At 41.4% G+C, this 22,624-nt stretch overlaps 1 protein-coding gene across 1 annotated transcript; it reads left to right on the plus strand.

Moving 5' to 3' along the window:
* Positions 1 to 654: 654 nt before the first annotated feature.
* Positions 655 to 12,861, plus strand: gopc (golgi-associated PDZ and coiled-coil motif containing). Its single transcript, XM_031872790.1, has 9 exons — positions 655 to 741; positions 1,748 to 1,912; positions 3,516 to 3,539; positions 7,814 to 7,989; positions 9,350 to 9,515; positions 9,599 to 9,694; positions 11,066 to 11,230; positions 11,361 to 11,505; positions 11,657 to 12,861. The coding sequence occupies exons 1-9, from the start codon at positions 655 to 657 to the stop codon at positions 11,770 to 11,772; spliced, it is 1,140 nt and encodes a 379-aa protein (XP_031728650.1). The 3' UTR covers positions 11,773 to 12,861.
* The last annotated feature ends 9,763 nt before the right edge of the window (positions 12,862 to 22,624 follow it).

Raw genomic sequence — 22,624 nt, forward strand, 5'->3', positions numbered from 1 at the left:
TAATGTGCCAGAGGAGATTTTTTCTCTGAGAAAAGAGAAGACCTCATTCCTCAGCTCAAACAAACGACTGAGAGCCATCTCACCTCACTGTGATAGAGCAGCTGGACATGATCTGCTTCCATATCCTCACAAAGCTTGGCAAAACATCTGGAGTTCACAGCTCTACTTTTAATGAAGTTGATGGTTTTCACACTCGCATCTATCACCTCATGGAATTCTGGGGACATATTTTTAGCTGCAAGGCTTTCACGGTGGAGAAAGCAGTGGGTCCATTTAGCTTCTGGTGCACGATAAAGTATCTGCCTGACGACGCCGTTATGCCTGCCGGTCATTGACGCTGCACCATCACTGCACACCCCAACACAGTTCTGCCAGTCCAGGCTGTTCTCAGTGAAGTAGTTGTCCATGCAATGGAAACATTCCTGAGCCGTAGCTCGTATTGGTAGCTCTCCACAAAATGGTATATCTTCGTGCAAACTACTGTCCCAGCGATAGCGAACAAAAACCAGCAGCAGTGCGGCATTCGTGACATCAGTGGACTCGTCTAGTTGCAAAGAGTAAAATGGGCTACTTTTTATTCTTTCCAGAAGCTGATGCTGTATGTCTGAGGCCATGTCCGCGATACGGTGACTCACAGTGTCGTTTGAGAGTGGGATGGTCAGCAGCTTCTTTGCAGCAGCCTCCCCAATCACCTCACGGCACATATTCACAGCGGCAGGCAGAACCAACTCCTCCGCTATGGTGAATAGTTTCTTACTTTGTGCCACACGTCTGGCTACGAGGTAGCTGGCTTTCAAAGCACATTTAGAGTTACCAGTCCGTGACACAACAGACCTTTTCTGCATTTGTAGCCCATTTTCCTTTCTCTTGAAAAATTCCACCGGCTTTCCCACGAGCGTTGGATGTTTCGTCTCTAGGTGTCGCTTTAGTTTCGAAGGCTTCAGTGCTTCGTTTGATAGCATTAGCCCACATTCCACACACTGAGCCCTCGGCTCTGCCTCGTTGCCTCCGTTCACAAAGCCGTACTTAAGAAAGTCAGGATTGTACTTGCGCACACATTTAGCCTTTTGGTGGGGTATGGCACCACTGTCGTCTTCATTTTTTCTTTTTTAAAACTTATCCATGACTTTCGCTACAGGCTAGCGGCTAGCTGAGTGTCTTCTTCTGCTTATTGTAGCTTGTTAAACAACTGACTGACTGACGTTGTATTTACCATACAACCTAATTGAAAATAAAAAAATGTTGGCCAGATGTATAAATAATGTGTACATACAACAACTACACAATTTCTACACAAAACTGACAATTATCAAAGTGGGAAGTGTGGTGAGAAAGAGGTGTAGACATGGTTTTCTAGAACAAACCCAGGGTAGAAACTATAAAATGAGGTGAAGGACAGAATATAGGAATACAACATTGTTTGTTAATGTGTTTAGCCAGTTTTACTGATTTGTATTAAATTATTTGTACATTTGTACATTTTCATATAACTTTTGTTTGCACTCAACACAGCATTCTCTAAAATCAAAGGCTAGTTTATACACTTAATTTTAATTTTGTCTTTGATAGACAAGCTATAGAAAGGAGACATTATTTCTAAACTCGTCCACCCTCTGGCAAACCGAAAGGACATAGCTGTCCTTACAGTGTTGAATGGTTTGTGTTAAGAGCTGTCACCGTGTGACTTGGAATCTTTGGCTCGATGTTCTGACAATACTTCTTCCAAACTTTTTACTCTCCACTCTAGGCTCAGCTGGTGGACCTGCGTTCTGAGCTGACTGAGGCTAAGGCTGAGCAAAAAGTGATAGAAAGGGAGGTCCATGACCAGCTCCTGCAGCTTCATGCTCTCCAGCTGCAGCTCCATGCCAAGCAAGGCCACGCTGAGGACTCTGACTCCATCAAAGACAGACTGGTAGGTAGGAGCAAGAGATGTTGGCCACAACCTTCAAACTGAATCCATCTAAGTTTTACAACATGGTAAACCATTTTTACAATTTTTTGTCATGTTGGCTTTATTTGTAGTGACGGTATAGATACAGAATGAAAATACACGGAGGGAAAGGGTGGTATGTAATAAAACCAACAGTCAGATACGTGCAGCCACTTGGCAAACTAAGTTAAACAACACATAAGCACAATATCGTTGACTGTGTCTCACATTCGACCAAGTTTTTTTCATTGTTTTTTTTGTGGTTAATTGAAAGGATAAAAAAATCATCATGTTGTCAACAAACTCCTGCTGTCTGTGATTCAGTGTGATGCATAGATGCTGCTTAATACTGAATTAATCAAAGTATGATGTTGGGAAGCTAAAGAAAAAGTTTCTGAAAGAGGTCTCCAATTTCCAGATAAGTCATTGGAGGTCCAGTGTAGGCCAACTAGAGAGAACCCAGTCCAGTAGGAATATTCCTGCTTTTTAGGACAACATTGGACAGCGTTGTCTGAAGGAGGAAGAACACCTACACTCTGAAAATAACTGCTTGAACAATATATTAATGCAGACTGATTTAAATTCACGTTCACATATAGACTTCCTCACTTCTCCATATTTAGTTTCTTGCTGTACGTCCTGTGTTGTTTGGGATGTGTCTGCATGAAACCTCATCTTAACTTTACAACATTTGGATTCATTGATGTGGTGAACATTGTACGCTGCCGTGGTATATAAAAGGACAGAGCGGCTACTGACATGTCTGCACATCTTGTCTGTATACTAGTTGATGTTCATCACATCAAATAATCCCTGTTGTATGTAATAAACAAAGTCTTACTGTGCTACACATATGTTACAAAGTGCCAAAAAAGGTTTCTCTACAGGGAACTGATCAAAATATGAAAGCCATTATTTCTAACATGATCAGTGAGCCGTGTGAACTCTGGGCTCTAAATTGAACCACTACAGCACTGTTCTTCCACCACAATGCTTTTAACTGCTGATGTCCATACATCTCTGTGATAGTTACTGAAAGGGTTCCGTGCGTCTTCTGCTCATTGTATGAGTGTGTCTGGCACAATGGCCATTTTCTATGAATATATATATGTCATGCAGTTAGTATTAATGCCATTTGCACACCAGCAGGGGATTTCAGGATGTTCATGGAAGATTATTGAAAATAATCTTAATAATTTATTTTACCAATATAATTTCTTCCCTTATTGAGATTATAATTACAAAAGGCATTCAACATTAAGACATGCCTGCTGCTGAGCCTACACTTTGTCTGCCGAAGGCACGAGAAGCCTTTGTGACCAAAGCGTAATTAATGAAGTTACACATGGTAGTCCGAGGAAAATAGACTTTTCAGTTGCAGTGCGGGCCAGTGTGGTTGCTACTGCTTTGCTGTTCCCTGCTGCTTTTCTATTGCTTCCACTGCCTCTATTCTTTCTTTTCAACAGATATGCATGTTGCATATCTGCCACTTGTATTCAATGGTGAACTTCCTCACAATCTCTGTTTCCTGAAACAAATACTCTTTGACATCTTTCTCTTCTTCCTCTGCCTCTTTTTCCTCAAGCCTGCACCAACTTTGGAAGAGATGGTAAGTTTGTGTGTTGATGTATTTTGCAGGAAATCCGACTTTCAAATAAGTAGTTTGGATTAACTATAGAATGTGTAGCTATACCCCCTGAGTCCTCTGAGTCTAACTCCAACCACTGCATCATTTAGAAAAAGGGGGAGGGGAGATTTGTAGAATTTTAATAAATGTGGTGAGAATGTCAACATTAATAACAGTAGAGTCATGTCATTAACTTTACAGCTCGAAACACTCATTTAAGAGTGCGTTAAGACGTCTTCCTGCCTACTAACAGCTAGAAAATCTATCATACAGAATTACAATTAACATTAATGCAAGTAAAACAAAAAAACTAACTTTTAGTACAAATGTCACAAATTGCTACGGGCAATTTTAGAGTGGCCAGTGAACCTAAAGTGCATGTGTTTGCTCTGTTGGAGTAGGCGGGAAACAGAGCCAGCACAGTGGTGCAGTGGACAGCACTTTACCCTTGTGATACAATTACAAAATGCATTATGATTCTGTGTGGGAAGGCGCCCTGCTTTCATGCCTGAAGGTTCCACTTGCAGAAGAAGAGACAAGCTGCTGGCTTCTGAATTTTTCCAGTAGGTGTGAGTGCAATGTGCACCTTTAAATGGTTAATTGACAACCATATTGAGCCCCCGGTATGATGGCTGGGTCACCATTCATGTCCTGCACCTGTCCACAGACAAGCTAGTGCCCATTTGCAAACGTGTAAATAAACCACCTGTACTTCGGTTTTTGTGACTTGTGCCAAGCAGCTCTTGGTCTGTTTGCCTCTGTAATCCTGGAGGCCAGGGACAAAGAGAAGAGAGATCTATCTTATTCGTGATGGCCTTTTTGCTAGCTTCTGGCAAGATTTCTGAGATTTTATTTGTTTGCACAATAAAACACAAACAAAAGATTAAAGCTGCAAGCAGCGATGTATGGGCCCTTGCACCTTCCTGCGTCTCATGGGTACCGGCGGGACGTCTGCAGACGCGGCCGCAAATGTCTTTGACCATCGGACAACACGTCCCGGAGTTTAACGTATTTTTTCCGCTGGACTCTGCGATGCTGGAAATTATGTAGTGCAAATATTCCACCAGTTCCTGTATCCACTATGTGGCGCTAGAGAACACACACAAACATGCATTGTTTTGCCCTACATCAAGTATAGACCACATCATGTAAATATCATGTAAATCGGATTACGTTTGTCACACAACGCTGACTTCCTGTTGCCAGTAGGTGGCGCTACGACTTTTAGTCAAAATTGGCTTGTAGACATCCTCAGGCCATGACTGTTATCAAGCATGGCAAGTTTGGGACAGATTTAACCAAGTCAACTTGTTGTTTAATGGCGAATCACGTACAGTGGCTGCTACTCCACGGCTACGCCATTCCATCAAACGTAAAGCTTTGAGTAACTTTTAATTGCAAAGGTCTTTAGATTGTACTCACCAAATTTCAAGTGGATCTGACAAAGTCCCTAGGAGGAGTTTGTTAAAGTATAGCGACTAGAAATCAAGGGAAAATTCACATAAAAATCTAAATGGCCAACTTGTTGTTAGTTTTAGAGCATGGTCCCAAGACACTTTTTTTTAAGTCTTCATGTGATATATGTTCCTACCAAATAACTGACAATATTCATGATGAAGCATCATCAATGTCTTAAAACAACGAAGGTCGTTCAATGTCAGTAGACCATTTTAGCAACTTTTCATCATTAATGTCTTTAGATCATCTTGACCAAATTTAAAGTTGATCGTATAAATTCTGTGGGAGGAGTTCGTTAAAGTACAATGCCTGAAAACGGTGAAAAATGCAAAGAAATGGGAGTATTACTGCATCGCCCCCTAGAGGTTGTATGGAATAAAGATTTGAGGGTATGTTACAGGACACATTGAACATATGCTATAGATTTCGTGATGATAGACCACATGGTTTTGAAGTTATATATATTGCTGTAGAAGGCCACACCCCTATGAAATTCATTGGTCCATGTACTGCTCTCTCTTTAGTAAAACTAAAACAAACAGAAGGACACAATGAGCAAGATGCATATGAATTACACACTACAAATTGAACTTTATGTATCTCCTATGCTTCTGTAGCATCCATCCATCCATCCATTTTCCTCCGCTTATCCGGGGTCGGGTCGCGGTGGCAACAGGCCAAGCAGGCTGACCCAGACTTCCCTCTCACCGGCAACATGTTCCAGCTCATTCTGGGGGATCCCGAGGCGTTCCCAGGCCAGCTGGGAGATGTAATCCCTCCAGCGTGTTCTGGGTCTTCCCCGGGGTCTCTTCCCAGTTGGACGTGCCTGGAAAACCTCCAGTGGGAGGCGTCCAGGGCTTCTGTAGCAGTCAAACGTATAGTGTAACAACAACTGGCTACGGATACAAAATTAACCTTTACAAATATACTTAAGAAGAAAGTATTACTAAAATACTATTCTGTGGTCTGCGCTAAACAAATACTTACAGACTGCTTTCGAAGGCGTAAACACATGATGGATGGCAGCAGATGATTTTCTGAGACCATCTACCTAAAACTACCACATGTGGCGAACTTCCTGTTCAAAAATAAATGCAAATTAACAACATAACCTAAAGGGCCCAGGAGGGGGCGCCAATTCCCCAGTCCTGAGGGCAGAACAGTCCATATATTCTTAATGCAATAAGATATCAACAAACTTTTCATAACTTTTGATGATGGATATCCAATAATGATTCACAGCAAATTTGGTACCAATCAGACCCAGGGTCTAGGAGTGAATTATTATTATTTTTTTTTTACAAAATTCAAAATGGCGGAACATTTTGGTAGGCCGAGTTTAGGGTCCCAAGAGGATTTTTTGTAGAACTCATTCAGTTGCTCATGTCCGTACAATTTTAAGTCATTTGGACATACGGGCTATTTGGGGCTTGCCTTTCCAGTTGGAAAGGCAAGCCCCAACAGCCCGTATGTCTAGGGGGTGCTAGCGAGCAATTTTGTCATGCTCGAGCAGGGGACCCATAAAATATCAAATTTTCCCGCATTCCTGATATGTTCAAACCCTTGGGGCATACAGCAGGACTCTCGAATCACTAAGCTTTTTAAGCAAATACAAAAGTCATATAATCAACTAAAGTAAAGAAACAAGCAAACATAAATCAAGATAAACAATATAATGAAAAGCTCCCGAAGATGATTGTGGGGAAAAAGGGCAGTCAGATGAGGTACTAGCTGGGTTAGCTTAGCTTATCTCGGCTCTTCCCCCTTTCGACTACGCTTTCAGTAGCGTTCGGTCCAGCATATCTGGCTTGGTAGTCGGCTGTGGACATGAGTTGGTGAAGACCAAACCACAGCTTAAAAGTGTGTGAATGTTGGATTGAATACTGTGACTTCTAGTGAATATTGCTTATTTATCTACACAATTCTTTTTGCAGACAGAAGCATGTCTCCAGATACACTTGGTGCTCAAACATAATCAAAGTTGTCCATTCCGTGTCGATGCCGGCCATATTATCTTGCCAGATAATTGTTTTGTTGCTGCTGTTTAAATTCCTCCTGATGAAAATTCCAAAAATGCACTACTGCTTTTGTTTTGTTTTTGTACTGTTTTTCTTGTGTAGCAATGGGCTACAGATGCATTTCCTTCTGCAATCCTGTGTTGGATAATGAAAATGAGTGATCCTATGAATTAATGCCAATGTCGCTCCATGTCAGCTGGATGTGTATAGGCATGCCAACAAATTCACCATGAAAACGTTATGGCGATTTTATGTTATTGCTGTTTATTGCTACTTGCACTCTAACTTGGACAAAAAAACTGTTAATTCAGCTTTAACAAGTATATATTACTATTAAGCTTTAGATGAAATTCTAAAAGCAGATAAATGAATCTGAACAAGGACTCAATAAGTTGAGATCCTGGTATACTGGGAATTCTGGCCAAATCGATTCCCTTTTCCGACTGCCAAAGCCAGCTACTGATCATTATTTCAGTAATAGCAGTGGATTGGCTTTTCAACTACAGCTTATTTTGGAAGCAATATGTTTAAATCACAAGAAAACAAGGATGTGAGAGAGTAATCTTATTTGGTTCACTTACTCTACAACAACTAGTAATACATGAATTGACATTGCTCAACTTATTGGTAAGATAAAACTCAACATGAAATTAATTATAACAGCTAAGTGCTTGTGTATTCGGCTACTAGCGATTGGAACAGAATTTTCACTCATCTTGCTTATAATGCTTGGTGTGTTGTGTAGGTGTGTGGTGTTCACATGTGATGTGCTTGTTCCAGGAGCAGGAGCTCGAGGTCAGCAAGAAGGAGAAATTAGCAGAGGCCAGGCTGGAGGCAGAAGTGAGACTATTTAAGAAGGAAAATGAGGCTCTTCGCAGACACATGGCAGTACTGCAGGCCGAAGTGTATGGAGCCAGACTGGCTGCCAAATACTTGGACAAGGAACTAGCTGGCAGGTAAGGAGTTTGAGATCACAACACCTTCAGGCTAAAGTTGAGGGTTTTCTGAGAACACGGCAGAATGAAATTATCAACAAACACAGCACTGTAATGACTAGGGGGGGCTCATCATGTACACAAATACATGTGTAATAATCAAACATACTCCACAAGCTCAGTAATAGCGGCCTTCCAATTCTTGACAATTTATTGGACAGCATAGTTAATCTGCTGAGTGTTAAATACTAGGGGTGGGAATCACCAGAGGTCCCGCGATACGATATTATCACGATACTTAGGTCACGATATGATATTATCACGATACTGCGATATTCTGAGTATTGCGATAACATAGGCCTATATTGCGATTTATTACTTTTTTCAACTTCAAATTATGTCCCCAAAGGAAAACGGTGTCAACATGTTTTATCTAATAAGATAAAGTTTTCAGTCTGTTCATCTCACTTCAATCATTTTTATTGCAGCAAAATAGGATTGTCAAGCAGACAGACTGACCAACAATGTCATAAATGTTGCATGAACCTGACAAACTGAACTGTTTGTATTACTACATAGTCCAACTTAACTAAATGCAAACGTGTGGACTCAGTATATGAACTATAACGTATATAAGTAGGATATAAGAGTTATATAACTCAGTATAACTTGCGATGCGTGGACGTCAAGAGCAGAGAGACAGTTATGCGCTGCACTCTCCCCATGAGCCTGGCTACTGTTGGCAGATTTAACCCCGTTGTGAGGCCAGATGTCTCTCTTTTTTTTTTCTTTTTATAGTTTATAATAAAAGATCGATACTTGGCGTCCGTGTATCGATACAATATCGCCACGCAAAATATCGCGATACTATGCTGTATCGATTTTTTCCCCAACCCCTATTAAATACCCATTAGTGCACACACTGGTAGGATCCATTTAAAATACAAGGTCTGCTTGCAGGTGGAAATGCTGTCAAGTGATAGCTCTTTCTGCATGTGATAGCTCTTTCTGCATGTGATAGCTCTGTCTGCACGTGATGGCTCTGTCTGCACGTGATGGCTCTGTCTGCTTTTCAACTACAGCTTATTTTGGAAGCAATATGTTTAAATCACAGGAAAATAAGGATGTGAGTGAGTAATCTTCTTATTTGGTTCACTTACTTTACAACAACTTACTTGAGTCCAGAGCACTCGAGTGTAATAAGGCGGAGGCCATGGCTAATATATTTCTTAGTGGTGTTGATAAAAATAAATAACTAATGCAGATTATTTTTAAAAGGATGTAGCAGGCATCAGCACATAACTACATGAAATATGTTTTTTGTCACTTGGACAAGCACTTTGACATTTTGACAGCCTTAATGTTTTGATTGGTCCTCCAGGGTTCAGCAGATCCAGTTACTGGGCCGTGACATGAAAGGGCCAGCACATGACAAGCTGTGGAACCAACTGGAGGCAGAGATTCACCTTCACCGTCATAAGACTGTCATCCGAGCATGTAGGGGGCGCAATGATCCGAAGAAACCTCTTCTCTCTCCAGTGGGGCATGTCAGTGTAACGCTACAAAACAGATGAAGCTATGGATACCTTTCTTTGTGTTTCCCAAGTTTAATGTGTTAATGTAATTTTAGGACCCAGATATTTTGAAGAAGAGCCAGGGAGTTGGCCCTATCAGAAAGGTGGTGCTAGTCAAAGATGATCATGAGGGACTTGGAATCTCCATTACAGTAAGAAGGGTTTTTCTTCCTTAAAAGTTGAAAATGGACCCAGCCAGCAATTCAATACATTTGATGAGATGTTCACGCAACAGGGAATAAATATCACAATATGACACTAATGTGAATAGATCGCAGGGACGGTGTGCTTCTAACTGCTCTAATGCCTGTTCCATACAGATCATGGCGGGGCACAGTACCAGCTGACCCTCACTGACTTTTATAACCTTATGTACCTCAAACTATGACGCCCAAAAAGCAGCTAACTACCTCTGCCCCAGCAGTGGACAAAGTGAATTATCTGGTCTTGTTATTGAGAGAGTGAAGTCCATCAAGTACCTGGTTGTACACATTGATGAAATTATAAACCATATACAGTCATGTCGATGAACTGACAACAAAATGGTCCAAATATGCCTGCTTGTTTTACAGGTTGAGGTGTTTTTTTTCTTCAATTTTAAGCACATTTGAGCACCCTCATATACATTATTGTAATGATATATGGTCCCTAGGTATCTCACAGATTTTACAGCAGATTGACAGCTCCCACTGTGTAATGTAGTGTTGTATATATGCTCAACAACAGACTCGGTGAACTTTTTGTGGCTTGCTTTCTCTCAAATACATACAAGACTAGGAAAGACCATCTTATAAAGGGTAAAAAATGTCCTCGTGGTTTGCAGAGGGGCTTAAGGTAGCAGTTGCTACAAAGATATGTTGCCTGATTTTGATTTGTACTGTTGTCTCCACTTATTAGTGTATCGTATCTATGTAGACTGATGGAATAAATATTAGTAGTCAGGCTTTAGTTATTTTGAAGTTTTTCTGTAGGTTGTGAATGTTGCTGTATAAAACATTCACTTTTTCAAATTCAATTCAATTTATTTGTATAACCCAAAATCACAAATTAGTCTCAGAGGGCTTTACAATCCGTACACATACGACATCCTCTGTCCCAGGACCCTCACATCAGAACAGGAAAAACTTCTCCAAAAAAAACTTTAACAGGGAGAAAACAAAGGAAGAGACCTTAAGGAGAGCAAGAGAGGAGGATCCTCTATCAGGATGGACAGAAGTGTGATAGATGTCATGTGTACAGAATGAACAACATAACAAATCTAGACAAGGTGTAAACTTGTATTGTAAATGCAATCTGCTGAGTGTTTGGACACATATTCTCAAGCTTTACATAACTAATCACGTTACTCCATTGTGTCTTATGAATAAACTGAACTGAGTATTTTGATAGTAAACAATAACATAAGAGTGGCAGCAAGGCACTGCTATTGGTTGGTCAGCACATCTCTCACATTAATAAAAACATTCCTGGCATCACCATACAATACATCTGGCTAAAAAGAGTTGCATGTGTTCTGTGACTAGGGTGGGAAGGAGCACGGAGTTCCCATTCTAATCTCAGAGATCCATCCAAGCCAGCCTGCAGACAGATGTGGAGGTCTGCACGTCGGAGATGCCATCCTTGCTGTCAACAGCATTAATTTGCGAGATTCCAAACACAAGGAGGCTGTCACCATTCTGTCCCAGCAGGTATAGCAGGCACACACACACACACACACACACACACACACACACACACACACACACACACATACAAAGAAACACACTACTAACACAACACCTATTCCCTCAAAGTGCTCATTCATGGTGTCTGTGTCAGCGAGGACAGATAGAGTTTGAGGTGGTGTATGTGGCTCCAGAGGTGGACAGCGATGATGACAATGTAGAGTATGAAGACGACAGTGGCCATCGTTACCGACTCTACCTGGATGAACTGGATGACAGCAGCTCAGCATCCCTGCAGGGTAAGTTTGTATGTCTCAAGCATGAACATTTCTTTTGTTCAATAATAAGGACTTAGTTGGGTTAGTATCTTTAAAGTTTCTTTAAGTTTGACAATCAATAATCACTTACTCACTTAATTCTTATACATATGAGTCTGTGTTCACCCTGTAGCTCTGGAAAAGATGTCCTTGAGCAATGGAGGAGAGAACAGAGACACTGGGATCTCCAGTGAGACGACTGCAGAGGAAACCCCTTCAAAGCCTCCTGAGACTGACTGCTCCTCCTAGAGGCTCACCTTCGCCGTTGGCATTTGGAGATTTAACGAGAGGATTGGTTGGAAAATCCCTCTCAAAGAACTGAAGCAGAAAATTGTATAACAAGCATGAGGACATGGAAAATAAACCGAGACGGTCTTGACAACAATTTGAGGACACTTTATGTCCTACAGGGACCTGGTAGGGGCCAGGGAATCATCTTTTACAAAAAAGAAAAAATCTGTCAACAACATTCTCTATCATTGTAGCGAGCAAAAGTGAGGCCACCCATGCTCCATCACATGACATGTTCAATCGGCCTGAGAAACCCTGCAAACGAGAGCCCTGGTAGCTCACAATAGTGTGTGGTATGTTATTTGTTCAGTGGGTCCTTGTCGAGACATAAAGCCCTTCAGAGCCAGCATTAAGCAAAACAATCAAACAATGAAAACTATGCTGTTTGTCCGTTTTAGGCTGAAGGGAGCAAGTTCTCTTCCATCTTCTAGATAGTTTTAATAAAAGTGACAAATAGCGTTCCAAGTCCTTGAGGACATTGCCCTGAAAACCTCGTCCTGGTATGGAGTCCTATTTCTGAGTCGGGGACTGTAGGTCAAAGTAGACCCGTTATTCCGCCATAGTTCTTTAACCTTGTTCCATCACTAACATATTTTGCCATGTCGCTGTATGTAGAATATGGGGGGGTACTCAAGTATGATATGCAATCATTCTTAGCAACGTGTTGCTCAATACTGTATTTAGTTGTTGCTTTTTTCATTGTGTCACATTGCAGTCTGTTACACCTCACATCATTTAATGCAGTAGAATACAACAAAGCACAAACTACTGTAAAGTGGATTGAGAGTGTCTCACACAGATCCATTATGGTGCCCAGCTTTTGTCTGTGTTGTCACCAGTGACAGTGAGGGAACCCTGAGTACGCCATGACTCTGTGACCTTCCAGCAGTCACTTTCTTTACCTGCTTTTTGTTATTCAGCTTCCTTGATACTTGCTTTGTCTCTCCTAACTCTTCACACATCTGATGTGCATCTTTATAGGTAATGTATTCCATTTATTGAGCCTTTAAATAAAGTTTGGTTCCAGTTTGGTTTATTTGTAATACATTTGGAGTATTATCTTGCCTTTTTTGTCATCAGTTTCTTTAATCTCAGTTTGGAATTTAATTATAATTCTAACTAGACTTGCAAGCAAGCATGACGGGGACCAAGCTCCCCCAAACTACTGGCACTCGTGTTCAGCTGTGGAGCAGCTGATGAAATTATCACCTGTAAAATAACGTTAAATAGTGTAAATAGTTTCAAATAATCTTCTAATTCTGGGCATATATCACCAAGTACAATCTTAGTTTTCAGATATTTTTTGTCTTGTGAAAACAACTTTATTTATACATTTATGGTTTATTCCATAGGGACAGATACAACATAATGTACACAGACAAACTTATCAGAGCACACTGGAGTCACCATGGTGATTGTCACTCACTATGCCTTCTCCAGTCACCTCACCTTCATCTTCACTACCTGCACATGAGGATTGTGTAAAATAGCAAAGTGCGGAAATAAGGCCAGTGACAGCTCTCGCCCAATCACTCTATAAACTCATTATCAGTCCTAATCTCTCCAGGTTCTCCGGCATCCTCCTACAGTCCAAAGACATGCGGCTTAGGTTCATTGATGACTGTAAATTTCCCATAGGTGTGGATGTGAGCATGAATGGTTGTCTGTACGCAAGGTTTTATAAATCAGAATTTTTTTGGGTTACGTACATTTGTACATAAATATCTAGTGTATGCACTGTTTTATAAATGAGACCCCTAAAAACTATCAGCATCACTGTCTGAGGGCCCTCAGACAGTGCACACTGCCAGGATGTGATCCAGCCAGGAACAAATATGAACCCAAGCAATAAAGAGGTTGGATGGGTTACTTGTAATGGTTGATATTGAGGGGACAGTGCCTTTTGGGCTTTTTTTTCACTTATCTTTGATCACAGTTAGTTGGTATCATTACCATTTACTAGCGCTTGCTAGCTTACGTTACTTTTGCCTGCCTGGAGTGTCAATTGGTAAACAAACCGGCCATTCCGAGGGCGCCTTTGCGTCCTCTTCTATTAATAGAGGTCCCATTCGAGCAAATCGTCATGGACCTCATCGGGCCATTTCACCATAGGGCCCTTTGTGGTCACACAGTGAGTGGGGGATGTCCACTATGAGGTGGTGTGTTCTGACAGGGGCGGAGCGTCACAGATCTACCACCACAACCTCCTAAAAGCATGGAGAGAGGCTGAGTCTGTTTCTCTGGTGTCTGCGGTATCTGAGAGAGAGGAGCTGGGGCCTGAGGTTCCAAAATCCACCAATCCGACCTCGCTCCTTTGTGAAGCCCATCTCTCCGGGACCCAGAGAACAGACGTTGCCCAGTTGCAAGAGCAGTTTGCTGATGTGTTCTCCCTCCTGCCAGGACACACGAACCTCATAGTGCACCAAATTGAGACTCCTCCGGGCGTGACGGTGCGGTCACGACCCAACAGGTTACCTGAACACAAAAGAAAAGTGGTTCAGAGGGAAGTGTCGACTATCCTGGAGATGGGGGTAATAGAGGAGTCCAACAGTGCCTGGTGTAGCCCCATTGTTCTTGTTGTCAAGAAGGATGGATCTATACAGTTCTATGTGGACTATCGCAGGGTAAATGATGTGTCATGTTTTGATGCGTACCCAATGCCCTGGGTCAACGAACTTCTGGACCGACTGGGCACTGCTCGTTTCTTTACGACACTGGATTTAACCAAGGGCTACTGGCAGATTCCTCTGTCGGCAGATTCCTCTGTCACCAGAGTCCAGGGAAAAAACGGCCTTCTCCACTCCGTTTGGTTTGTACCAATTCCCCACACTTCCCTTTGGATTGTTCAGTGCCCCAGCCACTTTTCAACACCTCATGGACTGGGTGCTGCGTCCACATGCTGCCGCCTACTTGGATGATGTGATCATCCACAGCACCACCTGGGCGGAGCATGTGCAGCGGGTGGGCGCGGTGCTGGAGTCCCTGAGGCAGGCTGGGCTCACCTCCAACCCAGGGAAGTGTGCAGTTGGACAGAGGGAGTTACTGTATCTGGGGTACCACTTGGGCCGCCAGATGCGCAGGTGCGCCCTCAGGTGGACAAGACTGCTGCTATCGCAGCCTCCTTGCAGCCCAAGACTAAAAAAGAGGTAAGGGGGATTTTGGGGCTGGCGGGTTATTACAGACGGTTCATCCCGAACTTTGTGGATCTGACAAGCCCCTTGAGTGACCTGACCTGGAAAGACTCCTGGACGTTAGCCTGCGGTGGAATGTAAACACCGATCAGTATGAATGAAGCAAACTCACGGGGGGAGTAGAAGGGTTTACAGTTTATGATGAAAGATTCCAGATCAGGAGACCAGTGCTGCAGAACCACTGTCACATCGTTACACCAGCCACTGTTGGTATAGAAACAGATTCCTCCACCCTTCGATTTGCCGGAGATCTCCGTTTCGCAATCCGCTCTGAACAGCTGGAAGCCTGCCAGCTGGAGCGCAGAGTCGGGTATATTCCACAGAACCAGGTCTCAGTAAAGCACAAAACAGAGGATGAAGAAAAGTCTCTGTCTCTCCTCACCAGTAGCTGAAGTTCATCCAGTTTGTTGCACAGTGAGCGCACGTTGGAGATAAATATGCCTGGCAGCGGTGTACGAGAACCACGTATGCGGAGACGCACGAGCGCACTGGCCCGTTTCCCTCTCCTACGGCGTTTCACTGCATGGGGTTAAGGTGAGCGCACCTTCGACGAGAATGTCCAGTAATTCCACAGAAGTTAAAAGAAAAGTTGGAAGTAAGTACGCTGGAGTTGTACCCCTGATGTTTATGAGCTCATCTCTGGTGAAAGAGCTCCGAGTATCACAGTAGAAAACTGAATTTACAACAAAAAATAACACAAAACAATGCGCACCAACACACCGAGGCAGAGCCTGGCGGTTCATCTCAGCGGTCAGAGGGACAATGGGTTTCAGCTTCATCTTGATGTAGATTTTCTATTGATAACTAATTTTTCAAGTATATCAAAGATGTTATTTCCCACGTAGACAAGTTTGCAGAGTTACTTGTGATTAGCTGGATAAAGCGGTAAAGAGTTCATATTTAGAAAAAAATTATAATCTGTAAAAACTAGCATTTGAACATGTTGGTGACATGACATTAGTATGACGAAGGTATATAGGATGTTTATGATGAATATCTAAGCTTTGTGGGGCGACTGTGGCTCAGAAGGTAGTATGTGTCGTCCCTCAATCAGAAGATCAGCGGCTAGATCCCCAGCTCCTCTAGTCAATGTTGATGTGAATGGGCAAGTGGCACCTTGCATAGTAGCCCCTGCCATCAGTGTGTGAATGGATGTGAATGGGTGAATGATGACATGTAGCGTTAAAGAGCTTTGAGTGGTCGGAAGACAAAGCTCTATACAAGTACAAATCCATTTACCATTTACTTTGTTATTCAGCCTCTCAAACTCAGCAGACCATTGTTACCTTATCATTCAGCTGCTGCCCCACCACATCCACCTCTAGTATATTTGATGTTAACAATTTCTGCATGCCAACCCATGACAATATCTTTTTTCTCTGAATCTGCATGCTGATGAATGCTGTTATTGTAGTAAGTAAAAATTCGATGAATGATTTGAGCGACCCAGGAACAACTTGATACCCCTGAAAAAAACAACAGTGGCCTTTGTTTCCAGCGAGGAGATAAGGGTGTTTGAGCGGTCTGAACCAGGCTTAGGTTAGCGCACAGCTAATTCACAGGCTTTAAATGGCAAAAGCTAAAATACATGATTAAAATAATATTCGGTTTGAAAGGTAAAAAAAATTAACATTAGATTTACATCATTCAATTAACTGTAATTATTACATGATCTGACACATTCTGTTAAAACCTTTTAAACTCCCAGCCTATTTTTGGGCCTCTGCTCGAAAATTGCATACCCATACTAAAAAGAGTGTATTTCTGTAACTACAAGGTCTATTTTAATAATGTTGATGTTATAATACAGGTAACACTTGTGAGATTTGTTCTGATGTGTAAATATCAGTGTATATGTTACTGGTTAAGAGTAAATGAAGATGGCACTTTTATTGTTTTTATTTATTTGGAATGATGCAACTGCAAGCCTGAAAACACTCCCAACTCATAGCACAATATGTGAACAGTCTCTGTGCAAGGTTTGACTTTGAGAAAGTGAAGCAGAACAAATTTAGTTTTAGTACAGAGAGGTCAGGCGAGGTCAACCAAATTGAAATTTTGGAACCAGCTGTTCCATTGTAATTTTATAAACTGTATAACTGTATATTTCAATTGTTTTATCACTAATAGTGTTCAACCTATCCAAATACAGCAGTTTGGCATCATTTTGAGAGCCTGAATCCTCTCTGAGCCTGTTTCTGTCTGTCATCCATGGGATTTTCTTGTCTAAATTTCAGTTTCCCTGTGTGTATGTGGGCCTATCTCAGCCTATGATTGGTCGATTTCAGTCAATGAACCCTCCTTGGTCCTCAGAGTCCATACAATTGAGTGGGGGTAACGTGTGATTGACTGACAGAATCGTTAGCCAGTTAGAATCAAAACCGCGCCATCCCTCGCGGAGCGTAAAATTCCATTCGCCGAAAGTCAAATCCCTACCCCCTGGTCCCCTAAGTTAGAGTGACCCCCCTTTCTTCAGGAAACAGTTCAGAGACACAACAGGATATACGTTGAACACATATTTGAGTCTAAATAAGCGGGGATTTATCCGTTCTCTTCACGAAATCCGCTCACGGTGAGGTGCAGTTATGATTTTTAGCGGTGAAGCGGTTTGTTGTTCTGGTGCTTGTTTGCTCACAGCTCTGTAATGGTTTCACAGAGAGAAATTCTGAAGATATCTTTGGAATCTGTGTGTTATTGGCGTGCTTTCTGCTATTTCGGTTTTCCGTGTTAGCCTTGAGCTTCTTCTTCTTAGCGCCTACCGGAGTGTGCGGTCGGCTCAGCAATGGCAAAAAAAGAGTGATATTGTGGTAATTGTTTTAGATGTCGTGTAAAATTGTGTTTGGAGTGTGTAAAATGGCTTGGATGATATTGTTACCCAGAATCTCTTCTTTAACTGGATATATAACATGTGTGTAGCATTCATTATATTCGTTTCTGAAAAGTGCATTCTACGACACTCTCTTCGCTAAACTTTCTCGCTGGAACCCCTTCGCTTGGGTTTTAAAGATGGAACAGAGGATATTTATTTATTTATTCATCAAATATTTTATTTTGTCATTGAAGCTGTTTTGACAATAACGTAAAGTAAATATATTATTTGAAATTACTTCTCCTCTTGTGAGGAAAGTGCCTGGAAGACGTTCAAATCTGGGAGTAAAAAGTATAAAATAAATACCCACAATTGTACATATTTTTCGACGTTGTCATGGTAACGTGATATATTGCAGCAAAGTGCTGTCCCATTTGTATTTACACCATTTCAAGGCCTTAGTCTCTCACACTCAACCATTTAACAGGTGACGTCAGTTTAATCAGGAGAAACAAGTCAGATATAGAAAAGATAATTGTTTATTATAGACAAATGATATGTGATGATAATGTCTTAACAGTCTTTGGCGCATGGACTCTACAGGGAGATTTGTAATGGAGGGGCATCTGCCCTGAGCAGCAGCAAGATAAATCCTCCCGTGGAGTCCAGACACTGATGGCGTGGCTGATGAAGCTGATAGAATGATGAGTTGATGAAGACTGGGTGGAGATGGGGAGGTAGAGGGGTATGAACAGCAGCATGAACATACTGAAGGTAGAGAGATAATCCTATTTAAAAGAGACAGCAGCAAGATGATATGCTAACGATGTCATTGTTTGGTTGTGCTATTGGATAGAAGAGACCAGGTGATCAGAACAGCTGATATCATGATTGACAGCCCCAAACAATGACAGCAAGGAAATAATGAGTGAGGATTGAATGGCAGATGTATGAGAAATAAATTATGGGCTTAGGCATGCAAGAGTATAGTCTTCCTAACTGAATTTACTCTAGAGCTTCATTAAGCCATTGAGGGTTCAGGGTTTAAGGCCTTATGTGTGACATTGGGATTGTGCCTTGGTAATTTTTCAGTCTGGCTTTTAATCGAAATTTATTTCGAAATTATTTCGAAATTTATTTACTGTGTGAAGCACTTTGTGTTACATTTGTATGAAAAGTGTTAGACAAATAAAGCCTGATCAATTCATTAAGCCATAAAGTCTGTGTGGCGTTTATGGAAAATGTAGCACTTTTAGTGGACTATTTAATGGTTACTGCACAATTGTCAAGTTGCTGCCACCGGTGTTTTCTGGTGTTTTCCGATGAGTCAGTGCTCTTTACTCAGCAGGATGCAACCTCTCAGATGGGAGGGAGTCAATTTAGTCAATTTATTCAGACTGACTCAACGTGATAGAAAAGCATAGTGTTTGTGTGACCTTTTACATTGAACTTATGTAATAAAATTAGATGGAAAATTTACATGTAATTGAAATACTTAAAGTCAACGTTTTCGGTATAATAATTTTTTTGAGTGAACACTGAATTGACCAAAAAGTGCATGTGCTGTTTCAGTTTGCTCTTTCAGCTTCTTTGGCTGCAAGATTCCCTCCAGTAACTGGAAACAATAAGCATTTAAAAGGTGACAAATGGAAGATGACACATAACATGATGCCAAATAAATGTGATGACTGTACAAATAGGCAATCAAACAGCTCCTGAATTGTTTAGTTTTCTTTTGGTTTGACAAACAGCTGAGTACCACCTGATGAATCATTAGTGCATTATTTATTGTTTGCCCATTGCATTACAAAGGAGTCCTATGGTTGACTTTCATCAGGTGTTTATCAGCACATCTGCACAGTTTGTATTACAGTTTGTATTACTTTTTCAGACATTACGGTTGTGTAACGTCTAGAAGTCTGATAAGCAGCACAGAAGAGTTGCATGAGTTCCACATAGCTAAAGCTGGAATTACAACGGTTAATATGTATATCCATATTTGAACATTCCTATTTGTTGTATATCAGTCACACCACAATCACTCTGACTATGCCTGAATGTGCTCTTTTCCAAGCTTGTAGTATTTATTTAAAACATTGAGCCACGTGGGAGCAGCGCAACAAGCTGGAAATGCATCATTGACATATCACATTATAAAATTGTTATGTATGTAGCAAACAGTTGCTCATTTACAAATTTGGCGGATACGAATAAAACATAGAACTGCAGTTTCTCTGCGAGTTTTGCATTACAGATGGGTCCTTAAAATCCTTGAAACTTTGTGATTTATATACTTTGTACAAGAATAGAAAGAAGTTGTTTTGAATATTTTTTTTAATCACTGTTTTAGGGGCAACTGTGGCTCAGTGGGTAGAGCACTTCTGTACATCCTGATAGAGAGATCCCTCCTCTGTTGCCCTCCCGCAGGTTTCTTCCTTTTTTTCTCCCCTTTAAGGTTTTTTTTGGGGGGAGTTTTTCTTTTACCGACGTGAGATTCCCAGGACATCGTATGTCAAATGTGTACAGAAAATTTGTGATTTTGTGCTATACAAAATAAATTGAATTGAATTGAATTGAATTAACACGTTTAGGTTCGATCTCAAGTCCCAGGTGTTCGCATGTGGAATGGTAAATGGACTTGCATTTGTATAACGCCTTTCTAGTCTTCTGACTTAAAGCATTTAATGCACATACACATACATACACTGATTGCAGAGGCTACCATGCCACTTGCCCATCAGGATCTAAACTACTTCACAATTATGTATACATATATTTGAAATTTGGGGTTCAGTGTCTTGCCCAAGGAGGAGCCAGGGATCAAACCCCTGGTCTTCCGATTGCAAGATGACTGGCCTGGCTGGCCTGATTCCTCATCTTTCTCCAGAGAAAGTGTTTTTTTTTTTTGTTTTTTTTTTCGGATCCAAGGCCGTTATCCAGGAGAATTTTATAATTAGTATAATTCTTTATGTGGAAGTAAACAAGTTGAAACACACACTGGGCTGGCGGGTACTGGGTGTCACTCGGAGACACAGCTGTCACCCTTACACTGAACGTAGTGGTCTGAAATGCTTTTCCTCAGGTCATCAATGTCTCTCCTGAGCTGGCTGACCTCTAGCAGCTTGAACCTCACTTCTTTTTCCTCCACCACTCTGCAGTCACTGTCCTCCACCGAAACACTCAATGCTGGACAGAGGCAAGACAGTGCAAAACGTTATCACAAGGTAGCAGAAAATATACAGTGGGCCAGACTGTTACCTTGTAAATTGAAACGTAGCTAAGCCCCTCCCAAGAACGGCCAACATCTAATTATTAGTTGGCAAACATTACTATGCGCAGGATGCCTGTCTCTTGTGTTACCATATACTGAATGCAAGTAAAAATACAGAGCAAAATCACACTCTTTCTGATTGAACCAATCTATGAACTGTCTGAAACAATGGATATCCGCGGCCCCAAATGGGCCCCAAAAAAATTGCCGAACATGCCACTCCCCTTGGGGCTAAGCCCCCTCTTTCTTTGTATCCTAGAAACGCCCCTGATCAGCTGTGATAAGAGGAAGGGGTGGGACTGAGTCTCGGGTTGTTTCCTTCGTGTAGAACGGGGCATCGGCACAGTCTTTGACCTCACGTTAGACTTATGTGTTTGTTAAGTTTGTCGAAAGTGAAAATAAATCGATGAAATGATGGCAATGGAGTCAGCGTTATCATTTGGACTGTTTAACGTATGAGTCGAGAAACGGAGCCCCTTAACGTGGCCCAGTATGTAAGAAGAACAAAGAACGGGCCACCACAGTAAGAGTGATGTTTATCCTGACCAAGTGTGCTGCTGTCCCATACATCTTAAGTAGAGAAGCATATGTTCGAGTCATTCCTGTTATCAAGATGAAGACAAAAAGATCAAAAAGAAATGTATCACTTTCAAGTTGCGCGAAAGTGCAGTCACTCTGTAGAGCCCATACAACACGGAAGATTGAAAAATGAAATAAGTTACAAGTTTTTCTTTTTTCTTTCTTTTAATCAATCTTGTTGAAAAAAAGTAGTCTTTTTTTTAAAGACATCTATAAAACATAATCTTTAAAGCTACAAGGAAATGACATTTTGTGTTGACGCCGACACCCCCCAGCCGAACCAGTCCAGCTCCGCACCCCATCGCTTCTCTCACAACAACTACAATGTTAATATCAGTTTCAGTCAGAAAAAAAAATTGAATTGGAGTATTTTTTTCATTGTGGTATTACATTGACTTCAGTAAACGATCTCAGTTCTTCCTCCCCCACTGAACATGGTTGTCAAATGTATGCTCACTGAGATAGAAAATGAAATATCTGCTCTATGTTTCAGAACTCATGAGACTATGAAAATGTTGTATTACCATATTTCATTTTCAGGAAACTCTCCATGTCGCGTTTGTACCACAGATGGCCCGAGCGTGTCTACTTTGGAGTTTACCAAGTTCATTACGCAAATTAACTTCCTATTTAGCTTTTGGCTTTATGCACACTGTCATCTCCTTTTTTCAGGGGCTTTTCAGTAATGGCCAGCACATGTAACAGAGTTAATGATTCCACTTGCCATCACTGGCCATTGGTTGCTAATATTACTATATTATTTAAGTTATTGCTAATCCTTATCATTTTCATATTATTTCCTCCTTCTTTAAATATCATTTACAACTTGTTATCATTAGTTCCCCGGAGACAAATGGGTTGTGTGTAACATTAGCGCCCTCTGCTGGCTGCTTTCAGACTTTAGTGGTGCGCCCCGCTTTCTTTAACCAGTCTGAAGCAAGCTGTCAGACTGGTTAATAT

The sequence above is a fragment of the Anarrhichthys ocellatus genome, unplaced genomic scaffold (assembly GCF_004355925.1).
Source record: "Anarrhichthys ocellatus isolate YVR2014 unplaced genomic scaffold, GSC_Weel_1.0 scaffold66, whole genome shotgun sequence".
Lineage (NCBI taxonomy): Eukaryota > Metazoa > Chordata > Actinopteri > Perciformes > Anarhichadidae > Anarrhichthys > Anarrhichthys ocellatus.

Coding starts and splice junctions, on each gene's coding strand:
- gopc (XM_031872790.1), top strand. CDS start 655: ATGGTCAGCAGCTTCTTTGCAGCAGCCTCCCCAATCACCTCACGGCAC. Junction 9,516..9,598: donor TTCTCTCTCCAGTGGGGCAT/GTCAGTGTAACG, acceptor ATGTAATTTTAG/GACCCAGATATTTTGAAGAA. Junction 9,695..11,065: donor GACTTGGAATCTCCATTACA/GTAAGAAGGGTT, acceptor TTCTGTGACTAG/GGTGGGAAGGAGCACGGAGT.